The sequence below is a fragment of the Saccoglossus kowalevskii genome, unplaced genomic scaffold, assembly GCF_978046115.1.
Source record: "Saccoglossus kowalevskii unplaced genomic scaffold, keSacKowa6.1 SCAFFOLD_24, whole genome shotgun sequence".
Classification (NCBI taxonomy): Eukaryota; Metazoa; Hemichordata; class Enteropneusta; family Harrimaniidae; genus Saccoglossus; species Saccoglossus kowalevskii.
In genome coordinates this window covers 6,520,935-6,533,261 of record NW_028188618.1, presented here as the reverse complement: position 1 = coordinate 6,533,261, position 12,327 = coordinate 6,520,935, and the positions used below count along the sequence as shown (strand labels likewise).

General features: G+C 35.5%; 1 protein-coding gene across 1 annotated transcript; it reads right to left on the bottom strand.

Annotated features, from left to right (window-relative positions):
• Positions 1 to 286: 286 nt before the first annotated feature.
• LOC146728179 (uncharacterized) lies at positions 287 to 12,327 on the bottom strand. The gene is made up of 6 exons (XM_085496268.1): positions 11,991 to 12,327; positions 9,206 to 9,393; positions 7,717 to 7,772; positions 6,872 to 6,966; positions 2,027 to 2,139; positions 287 to 839 (listed from the first exon to the last, which is right to left on the bottom strand). The coding sequence occupies exons 1-6, from the start codon at positions 12,286 to 12,288 to the stop codon at positions 549 to 551; spliced, it is 1,041 nt and encodes a 346-aa protein (XP_085352394.1). The 5' UTR covers positions 12,289 to 12,327; the 3' UTR covers positions 287 to 548.

Here is a 12,327-nt window from a genome sequence, read left to right as displayed (position 1 = left end):
CAGGTCAATATATTACTTTCCTTTTCCCCAAAAACTGAAACTATTCCCCAACTCTGAACTGCGATCGGTTACAATACAATGGAACGCATAGATGACAATATGTTTACTACCAAAGCAATCAGACTTGGTGTTGAAAAAATTTAAAATATCACTTTTTACCAAAAATTACAAAAATATTTATCAAAATTAAATAATTGAAGATATCATGAAATGAACAAATCTCAGAGAGGTCTACCTGACCTCTAGTACTTATATTATAATATCAAAACAATCAAACTTGCGGTTTTTAATAAGGAGTTGAAATGTCAATTTTTGCCAAAAAAGACAAAAATATTCATTAAAATTAGAGAATTGAAGGAAACATCATGAAATGAACAAATCTAAGAGAGGTCTACCCAATGTACATATACACCAAGTATCAACGCATTCAGGTTTGTAGTTTTCAAAAAGAAGTCAAAAAAGTAAAAAGTTGACACGGACAATGGATGGCGGTGGACAATCAATCACTCATATGATAAGCTTCGCTCGACATCGGAGCTAACAAAAAACTATTCTGGTTGAACCAGTTCAGCAGGAAAGTACTTTGTTGGCCGAGGTCGGCTGCATGGGCGTTGAGCGTATTTTCGTCGATTCATCAAGACCCTAAATTTTGGGTCCGCTTTTAAGCGCTCGTCAATTGTATTTATTATTTCATTGAGTTTGTCCGTTCGCCAACTTGGCTTCTGACATAGCACTGCTCCGTCAATCTCGCCCTCTTCTTCTGACATAAGCTCTGCCTTGACGTGCTTCCATATAGGCCTCTCACTCTCTAAAACTTTTAGTTGCCGTCTTTTCATTAACTGTAGATATAAAATATATCATTTTTGAAATATGAATATTACTGTAGTTTACAATTTGCAGCATGATTTGCAAAATTGCTGACTACTATCAGTCATTTAATATAGCTGTAAGCTATACAATAGCAGTAAACAATGTGCAATATAAAGCATTTTTTTTCTAAATAAGGATTACTGTCAAACATGGTCAGATACTGATATATCTATTGTTTACTGTAGATTTGATAGTACTACAACACTTTTGTGTGGCGATAATTTGCTAATATTTGATAATATGCTCGGCTCAAATCACCGAGCATTCTGATGGTTAACAAATGCCAGGTCAAATGTCAGCCTCACGTGCAAAAAGCAAACATTATTTTGCATGAAATGTTTTCTTGCAACCAAAAACATTTGCTAACAATGAAAATAAGTTTGATTTTACTTGCATTTCATAATAAACTGACATTTATGCTATTATAATCGCAACAGAATAATAATATTTTTACAACAAGTAGGGTATAGCATGTGGTCATTTGCTACCAAACCAATGCGTTCATGTTTATTATTATTTGAAACTTTCATTCAAACTAATGCTTACCATTACATTAAAATCATTATTTCTTGTTTTTACTGATGATTTCAATTGTAATATTGTATGTAGGCTTACCAAATGCACCAAACAATTCAATGGGCTAGCCTGAAAATATTACCTTTAAAAACATCATCGAAGATGGGATATTAGACAAACACATTTAGTCAGAGATTTTGCCAAGCTGGTTGGTGGTGACCGGCTTCAACTTGCACTCAGAATTAGCTACCACCACTGAAATGTTCATGACCAGGACAATTATCATTTTAATTACTCACTGACTGGCATGCATCCTTTAAGTCGTGGATTAGAATTTGTAAAACAATGAACCAAGTTGTGTCTTATAAACAGAAAAAGTCAATTTTGTAAAATTATACCCAATTGTTTGTAAGTAAACACTTTCTGACAATACACAAGTCCTTCAATTTGAAAGCTAAAATTCTGTCAAAATCACTTCCCGGTATATTATGGTCAATGCAAAGGTTATGGTCTGTTCAATGCATAAGTAGGTAAAATACATTTGAACTGTTAATCATTGCGATTGATGTCAAAACTTTTTTCAACACTACTTTTACCTTTTAAAAATTTAGTATTCACACTTATAGTAGCTGATAATTACCTTATGCTGTCTGCTTCGAATCCTTCTTCTCGATTTTTGTTGGTCGCCAAAATCAGGATTTTGACTTTCACGGAATTTTACCCTTTCACTATTGTATCTTTGTGTCACAGAAACTGCAATATAAGTGAAAATACAATGTGAATGTACTTATTTCCTTTACTAAACGTTCACCCATGACTCGCAAACAGGTACAAAAAAAAAAAAAATCATTATAAAAAGATTTTGTTAGCACAGATGAGTAAGATCTGCAATATTCAAAGTTGAATAATGGTTGCCAGTTAATAAATGTATTAATCATAACAATTCAGGAAGCATGCACTTGATATTGATAAAAAATAATTAGCATGGTGGTACCGGGTACCAATATGAATACAAATGGAGTTATTTTTTATGATGTTTAGTAGGCTATGTATAAAGAATATATGTATTGTTGCACATTTTGTAGCTTTAAGGCATGCAAATATTATGTATGCGTGCAATTAATGACCGGCGAGGATTCATTCAACCCCAAACAAAATACATCCTTGAGTTATATTTAAATAATTTTTGTGAGGGCGAGATTACATTTGTTACCTGACCACAGTATGCCAGATCTAAATATGTGAGGGCATAATCATTATATAAGGGCCAACAACAAATCGTGATATTGCCCTAATGACTTGATTACATTAAACATGCATATACCATGCACAACTACATTTAACATACATCTCCCACACCTGTTCCAAAATAACATTCATATTTTGTAATATGCAATATAATACTTAATGTATTATATAATAAGTGATACATTACGCAATAGCATGCAGTTTTGTACAACAACTGTGAAATACACAATAAATGTTTTAGTAATGTGAAATGGAACAGGTGTAAATTATTTCAAATGCAAGTTATTCTGTCACTCGCCAGATAAAACTGTCAACATGTTGAAGTGACTGTGAAAGTTTTCTCAAGATTATACCCTATCAACTATCTGTATTCACATGTTGCTCAGCTTAGAATGTTCTTGTGAGCATCAGCATGGTATGCATAAAATGTGTCACTGCGATCTTACATGACGCAACGATTCAGTTGTACCTTTGCCAAACATATTCACATCATATAAATCCCAAATATCAGATGGCGTATCTTACAATATCTATTCTGGCACGTCTAAGTGTAGTTGAATGGCTCAGTTCAAAACCTTGAAAGCAATAACAGCCAGGACAGGAGCAGTGCAGTGAACATGGCATGTTCTTGGTGTAGCTGGATGGCTCCATTCAAAACCTTGAAAGCAATAACAGCCAGGACAGGACCAGTTCAGTGAATGTGGCAGGTTCTCAGTGTAGCTGGATGGCTCAGTTCAAAACCTTGAAAGCAATAACAGCCAGGACAGGAGCAGTGCAGTGAACATGGCACGTTCTCGGTGTAGCTGGATGGCTCCATTCAAAACCTTGAAAGCAATAACAGCCAGGACAGGACCAGTTCAGTGAATGTGGCAGGTTCTCAGTGTAGCTGGATGGCTCAGTTCAAAACCTTGAAAGCAATAACAGCCAGGACAGGAGCAGTGCAGTGAACATGGCACGTTCTCGGTGTAGCTGGATGGCACCATTCAAAACTTTGAAAGCAATAGCAGCCAGGACAGGACCAGTTCAGTGCAGTGAATGTGGCATGTTCTTTGTGTAGCTGAATGGCTCTGTTCAAAACCTTGAAAGAGAGGACTGGAGCCAGCACTCCGGTGCAGGGAACCTGGCATTGTATTCAGTGTAGCTGGATGACACGGTTCAGTTCAGTGAATCATAATTTATTATGCCCAGTATAGTTTTAATGACATCAACCATGTGATATACTTTCTAATATCTACTTGCCAAGCAATATACCACGAAATATCCATTTTTATTCCATGTCATGCACAACAACAGTGAGAAGTGATGAATATTCAATAGTGGTACCACTGTCTTCATCTAAGATGGAGGCATTATTAGAAGGTGATTTGCAAACATTAGTTTAATCATCTGTGCTGACATCTAGGAGAATCAAGATGTTCAGATAAGTAAACATCATGGGTGGTACTAACGATATATATGTAAATTCATGCTTTTCTGATGTGACATCAATAACTTTTTGCAGTATGCTAATAACATTCTCTTGGGCAGGATATTGCCTGAATCATGATTTATCAATATTCTCTGAATAACTCATTTGTAGAAAAGGTATTTGACAACACAATGTGCCAACAGGAGTCTCATCTTCACATTGCTATGGTAGTATGCTGTAAAAGCTGATAGGGAAGACTCATCATATTCTGTAGACACAAATGAGTAGACATTTCCAGTATCTTAAGAGGTTTGTTAATGATAGTTGTGATGCCTTTGGTAGGGGATGACTAGATCTTACATTTACAGTCATTGTTTTTATTACATTTGTGAAACTATGGGCCATCTTGTTGAAACCACATCAGGACACTTGTGGTCACATTCAAAAACATTCTAATTGGAGAAATCAGAATGATTTACTGTCTCTTGTGCAATGTACTGCTTCCAGATCAGTTGAATCTGTGCATGACTATGACACACCTCAGCATCTGCCTTTAATTCCAGTGATAACTCCTCACAAACACCACATCAAAACAGCAATTCTGAATAAATGTCCGTCATGCCATGGAAAAAATATTCCAGATCATAACCAATTTTCAAGGCATCTGAACAGGTTGAACAATGAATGAGATGTTTTTAGTCTTGTGTACATAGTCATTCGGTGGTGAGGGAACTTTAGCAGACATAAACGTGCTTTGAAAAGTCAGAAATAAAGTCTATGTGGTCCTCTGAACATTTACATACCAGGTTGAGAGATGGACTGAAACAAAGGATTCAAGTTGCACATTGATTTGTTGGCCATCAAGGTTCATTATATCTTGGTAATCTGACTGTTGCAAGATCACATTAATAGCACAAAGACTCCCACTATAGTAAGTACTAGTATTTAGATTTCAAGGTTTTCTCAGTGTCTTCATTTACTTGGACGTTTTTCTGCCATTTTAATGTTAGTTCATTCTTTGTAGACTATAGGCACTGTGGTTTTTGCATAACAAAAAGACTTGTCCGCATCATGGTCAGAACGTTAACATTACTAGTTTCAAAGTGCAATGATGACAAGAAAGGTGAACACAGAATTTTAAATTGACTTGCCCCTATGCTGTGTATATATTTTGAAGTGTCTATGTTGAATGATAGTTTTGAAAATTAAATAGTGACAGTGGTACTATATAAATGTATACTACAACTATGTACAAATATAATTCATATAACAAAACCCCCTCCAGTATTATGGGACTGTGACACACAGCATAGGATAGTACCGGTATATGCTAGTCAATCCTCACCACATATATACTATATAACAAAACAACAACCACACATGAATCTCTGTTTAACATAGTCAACACTACATCCAATTTGTTTATCAAGATGCAAAACAATTAGCTCAAACTTTGTTATCAAAAAACAGATAACAATACTCTCCATAGGCAGAGTATATCATGTACAGTGTATATGTTGTAGGTAAACAAATGCTGTCACAACAGCCCGCCCCATGATTAAAGAACTGATTGTACTGGTGAGTTGTTTAACATAGAAAATCTTGAATAAATTAGTTTTGTGATATGCTATCTTGTTCAAGTTAGCAAGTTATTTTTTTCACTCTCTTGGAGATATTTCTCCAAAAACACAGAAACATTTTATAGCGTTTTTACTGAAATTAATTTTTGACTATCATGACCATAAAAAATATCACCTTCTTTTATGGAAGAACAAACTATAAGAAACTGCCTTTTATTTGAGATCGTTGTTAAAATGTGTGTGTGAATAGAATACGCCGTTGTGGCATCAGTGTTTTTGACACTGTGGTAAAAGGGGTGGACTAGATCCTTAACGCAGCTGTCACACCGGCTCATGCACAGCACAATGTGAACACAATATGACGGACAAACACCCTCTATCGCCAACTTATTTATGCTTGTCATTACACAAGATGCTGTCAGAGGTTACAGATCGAATTTTGAACTGGTCAGACGAAGAAACACGATTACTAATATCTGTATGGAGAGAATCTAATATTTTCAAGGAATGATGGTAGAGTATATGCTGTGATTGCAGAAAAGCGGCTGGAAAGGGGTTGTACAGGAAGTCATTACAATGTCAACGGAAGATCAAAACTTTACGTATAAGTACAGAGAAGTGACTGAGCACAACAACAGAAGCGGTAGAGATTTGAAAACTGTGCCATTTTGGGATGAACTACACAAAATATTAGGTGGAAGGCCAGCATTCAATCCTCAAACAACGGTGTTTTTTCTAAGTGAGAACGTGAGCTGACAATTCAGCAGACTAATATTTCCACCACAAAAAAACAGTGTCAACACCGGAGTTTTTTTTAGACATGTGTGAATGTAGCTCCTGTGTGTCTGTAACTAAATCTCCCAAGCAAATGTATGAAAAAATACTTGATCATATTATTATATATCTCATGTTTGTGAAAATATATACATTAGCAAAGCTGCATGCTTAATAACGACTGGGAAAGTCATACCTATTAAACTATTGCTCATTTTTTCCCTCTTGCTAATTTAATTGAGACTACATGCAGACTGAACCAGCTTCTTTCTAATTTGTTTTATGATTATTTTGAATGAGTAGTTCAACCAACTTTGTCCACCAGGAGGTGAAGTTAGCACCAAATGACTTGAATCAATGAAGCTTTTAGCTTGAATTGAAATCTTGATTGTTGGAAATGTGTATGTAAATTTGGTCATTCGTTGGGCCACTTGGTGAATGTAACTTAACAAAACCAATATAAATATTAACATACCTTGATACTCTAAATGAGTAAATTTGTCTTGAAACTTGTCCTTTAAAACATTATTCAATTTCTCTCTCACACCACTATTTCGCACAGATTCAATTCTACAATAGAAGAAAGGATTAAACAATTTAATGTCCACAAAAAATAGTGCGCTATTTAACATCACCCGAAAGGCACGATTTGTTGGTGCCGAATCATTGTCGACTTCACCAACCCGTGCAAGATCAGCCTGGGTAAACGCGTATTTTATGTTAAAAAGGCCAAGTTTGATTGGGTGCACCTATTGGAAAGGTGCCCTATCAGATGCTGTGTAACATTGCATGCTAAGCTAAAGAACAAAATGTTTGAAATAGTGACATGTAGCACGATTACTTACAAAATTTCTAATGAAACTGTCTTCATTGCAACAAACTAGCTAGTAATAACTCAATTGCTTGGTTTTGGTGAGACTTTTTATCTTGAAAAACTGCGTGATCTGTTTTTCATTGGGTTACCATTTAACAAAAAACGCCCTACTGTATTTTGATTCAAGATAACTGATTGCCTATTTATTTTGTCGCATTTCCTCTCCTTGTTGTTAAGGGCCCCCATTCACTACACACTGTAATGGTTCAATCTGCCAAGGGTTAGTTTGGATAGGCAATTTAAATGATTTTTGAAAATTTTGAATTAATAGATTACATTTAATACCTGGTAATTAGTTAATATCAAAATAATGGATGTTCGAATAGAAATAGAGTTATTAAAGTAGAGTATAATATTTCCATCTTTGACATGATACACCACTGCAATACAAATATTATTATGCATTTCTAAATCCTGCAAGAGTAACTTCTATAAAGAATACTTGCCTCTCTTCTGGTATGAACTGGTAGCCATCTTGTTTTGATAAATTTTTCAATGTTCGCTGCAATATAAAATATTTTGAATTACACACCAATTTTGTCAACAATGCTGAGTGCATCACAGAAAAATGCACAATTGCATACTAAAAATGCACACAGAATCATATACAGTATGTATCAAGTTAATAGCATGCATTTGAATTCATACACACACAAGAAAGTGATACACATTTGTAAGGCTTAGAAAAAACATATCTCTGTTTCTCGTTTTCACGCGCATCATTTTGAACTACTGTAAAACATGTTGAAAAAGTGGCATGCAATTTTAGCGAATGTGTGTGAAATGACGCAATAGCGAAATGTTGATTTAGCGAATCTCTCTTGTCATTGTTGATTTCTATGTTTGCCGGCCATTTTGAAGTCATTAGCAACATCTTGAATTAGGAAATCAATTCTCTCACTAAATTCGCAAAAAAGACATGCTTGTGAAAAAGACATGTTTTACAGTATATGCCTCAGACGTTTTCTTTCCTTCTGAAGCATTCCAAAATGCGCTTGTACTCGCACTTGTCTCAAATCTCCCCAAGGGATCTCGCCACGCTGTTCGGTGGTGGTCAGCCCCGACTGGCACTCAAAATTAGTGGCCACCACGGAAATGCTCCCGACCAGAACTATTGTCCGATTGTTATTTTAATTATGTACCGACCGACACGCTTCCTGCCAGTCGTGGATTATAATTTGTAAGCAATAGACCTAGTTGCACGATCCGTAGCGGCTAGTCAATTTTGTTAATTTATTTGTTTCTGTTTTTTAGTCTGCAGCATTCGTATTTTGAATCTTTTAAATTTTTACATTAAAAACTCTTCTAAATTGTGAAATAATTTCAAAAATATTTTACACTGCGACTGAACTCATTAATATTCATTGCTAATTAATATTCATATAGCTCATCAATATTCATGACCGACCGGCACTCACGTTGGGCTGGCGAGATCCCTGTCCCCTCATTTTAGCGCGATTAAAAATTAAAACAGAGGTTTTTTTTCCTGGCCTAAGTACATCATTATTCTTAAGGAGAAGCATGTTGACTACACAAGTAACTCACTCATTAATTTCTAATTCTATTTTTTGTTCATATTTTCATTTTTGTGATTGGAACATGGTTATTAAAAAAATAGCTGTGATCAAAATTACTGTAATTGTGTGTACACAATAGAGAAGACAATAGTTTAGAAAATTTATGGATGAACAACTGTTTGCTCTTTCACTTTGCCGGGAAGTGCTTGTAGACTTCCAGTTGTCATATTGTTTATATCTCAACAAATGAAACAATAGTGAATTAATTATACCAGTAGGAAAAAAACACTAGAAAATATAAACTTTGCTTACAGCTGAACTGAAAATGCACATGATATGATCAAATGGAATTTCTAATCCTATGATTAACAATAGTGAAGATACTTCAGGTGATTATAAATAAGAGAAATTTACTTACACTAAGTTCACGTGGAGTTCTTATATTACTGGTAGTTGACTCACCACTACAGTCTTGCGGAATATTTTTTTCAACTACTTGCATATTTGATTTCTCCACAAGAATGTTAATTTTTTCTAAAACCTTTTCTTGGAAGGCATCCTGATTTTTCTTCAGACCTTCAAGAAATGTATTTATAGCGACTTGCCCTAAAAGAAAAAATATTGATAATAACTATTTATAATTGCATGAAAGCTTTTTCCGATAATGAGATATGTTTGATATTATAAAATAATCAAATTAAATGCAAAAATGCAATTACGGTACATGTACTGAGACTGTTAAATAATATGACATCATCTAGCTCAGTAAAATAAAGACTATAGAGATATTGATCAATTGTGTTCATTTGGTCAAAAATTAACCATGATGGAACCTTGTGATTGGTGCTAACAGTATTTAAAGTTTGTGACAAACATGAAGAGTTATCTTATAGATTTATTAAAAGAATATTTTCAAAAGATTTCCTATGTCCCTCTATGCAAGGGGAAACATCTTCATTGGGTAAAAGATAATTACATACAGTGTTCTCCCCAGGCCTCTGAAGCGACACGGTACCGTGACGCTTGGACACTCGGCCGTGATGCTTTCCCTTTGTCCGTGACGCTTGGTCACTGGCCCGTGATGCTTATTGCTTTGTTTACAAGTGTCAGTCTCGTCTTGCACGAATTTAAAACAATAACATGTATTGATCGAAAGGTAATCCCGCTTTTGTTAGCCATACAAAGACAGTGATAAAAACGGAAGTCTGCAATAAGTTGCGAAGTCTTTCAAGGATGCAGAGCCGGGGTGCAGAGCCGCCAAATCCAAACAAAAATACTAGAGTAGCAATAATTTGCCCATTGCACGCAACGGCAACAATGTGACAAAACAAGTCACGGCGTACGTCGGGAAGATCAACCCCGATTTGCTGCACTCCGATTTTTTTATCACTCAATCGCCGGTGACATTAATTACCCCAAAATTAAAAAAAAAACAAGTGAAATTAAGTCGCATTGGAAAGAAAAGTGTGAATAATTCAACAGCAGACGAGACGGGTTAAGAAAAAACGAACCCTGACCGCTGGAAATACCCCATTCATAGGATGCCTTAGTAGCGAAGAACGCCGCCCTAAGGCGACATAATGCACGTTGCAACCTTGTGACCGATGCATGCTGGGTTACAGGGGGGCTCTGATCGAGGTAACAAAGATGGCGGCGCAGAGTGCATGTTTTTCCGCGATGTTTAAAAACAACATCTCGTTGGCAATTTTGATGTAATGCTTATGATAATCGTCAATGAATCGTTTTAATAAACAATTTGTGTATTTTACACCAAAAAGTCAGATACCGATGATCGCAATAGCAGCAGTGAATACCTGTCCAACGCAATGCCGACAGCTGACAATGTTACGGTGATCGTAGCGTTACTCACAAGGTATATAGCAATGAAAAATCGCCGACTATTAGTGCCGAACTGCCATTGTAGAATTTTTTTCTAATTATTGATTTATTTCAACATATTTCGATATCCCGCCGACTTTATAAATTTAACCAAAAGATGTTTTCCCCCGACGTTATATGAACTGACAGTGACATGGGCACTAAAACTTGTACACAATGATGAACCAGTTACATCCATGGATAACATTATATTCACTGACTAGCTATAACACAAGTTTTTCAATTTGTTTTCCTTTTTATGCTGTTCTATTTCAAACTTTATTTGACTTGATACAAAAACATAAAATACAATGCAGTAAAATGATATAAAATTTATCAAATATAAAAATATCTTGTCTTAATTGTATTAATTAATTGTATTAGTAGATTGACCAAATTGGTTGGGAAAAACTGATTACTAGTATTATGCAAATATAATTATGCAAATTAGATGTATTGTTATGCAAATTGACCGTGATGCTTGACATGAAGTCTGGGGAGAACACTGACATAATAGAATTACCCCCCAGAAATTATGTTTAATGGAGTGTTTGAAAGCTTCTGTTTAAGATAGGTGATTAACATTGCAAACATTTTTTATTCAAATTCTCCAATTCAAGTCAAGTCTACGTCACAAACTGGTCAAAATCCCCCAAACATTGCCAGCAACCAATCACTGACTAGCTTAAACAATAGCTTTTCCTGACGATAATACTTAGCAACTATATTACCCCCATGCTAACTTGAAAAATCTTTTGTTTTTGTCTTGTTTCCGGTCTGTCTTAGAGAATATGCTATTCTTTTCAAAACTGCATTCCTATACAGTGCAGTACATGCAAGTTTAGTAAAATTTAGGTTTGTGCATATTATAAATGTAATAACTCAAGACAAAATAATTTGTGACTCAAGCAATCTTCTTTTAAATTTACCAGCTTTGTTTAGCCTTGGTCATAACATGACGTCACTAGATTTTAAACTAGCATAATAAGCCATGCCCTACCCTAAGAAAGGTGTGAAAGTCGTTGAAGAGAACAATGCCATGTATATAAACAAATACTAGGAAATGAAACACATGATTGTAGCAGACAATGACAAGTGAGTCGGGTACAATGTACGTCGACAATGGGCTTAATATGGCATATGGTAAAATGTTATAGTCAGCAGTAATATCTGGTTAGAGCCCAAAACAATCTGAATTTTAGAAAAACACTTGACAATCATAAGATAAAAAACTGGTAGGGTCAATGAAAACTATAGGTTATTACATAGGCCATGAGCCGATGCTCTAAAATACAAGAAAGTAACATTACAACATATAACAATACCTTGAACATTGCCCACAACTGGTGATCCTTCATTGCTACTAGCACTCTCATGACTTCGTCGATTTAGAAATCTCATGTCTGGGCTTGGAGTACTGTGTAAAGATGGTGTTCTGGAGGAAAATGCACCGTTGGCAAGTTGATGACCACGGAGCGGTCCAGGAGAAAATGGTTGAACACCGTCATCTTCATTCCACGGTACATTGGGATCCCCGTTGAAATCTCTTACGCCAGTAGCTGGGTTGACTAAAACGTCATCTAAAATATCCTGTCTAGAAAGTGGTCGATTGCGTCTCATCATTGTGAAGTTGCAAATAAAACTTGATAGTGTTGGCAGAAT

Coding starts and splice junctions, on each gene's coding strand:
- LOC146728179 (XM_085496268.1), bottom strand. CDS start 12,288: ATGATGAGACGCAATCGACCACTTTCTAGACAGGATATTTTAGATGAC. Junction 6,967..7,716: donor CAGTTCATACCAGAAGAGAG/GCAAGTATTCTT, acceptor CTTCTATTGTAG/AATTGAATCTGTGCGAAATA. Junction 2,140..6,871: donor TACTCATTTAGAGTATCAAG/GTATGTTAATAT, acceptor CTTATATTGCAG/TTTCTGTGACACAAAGATAC.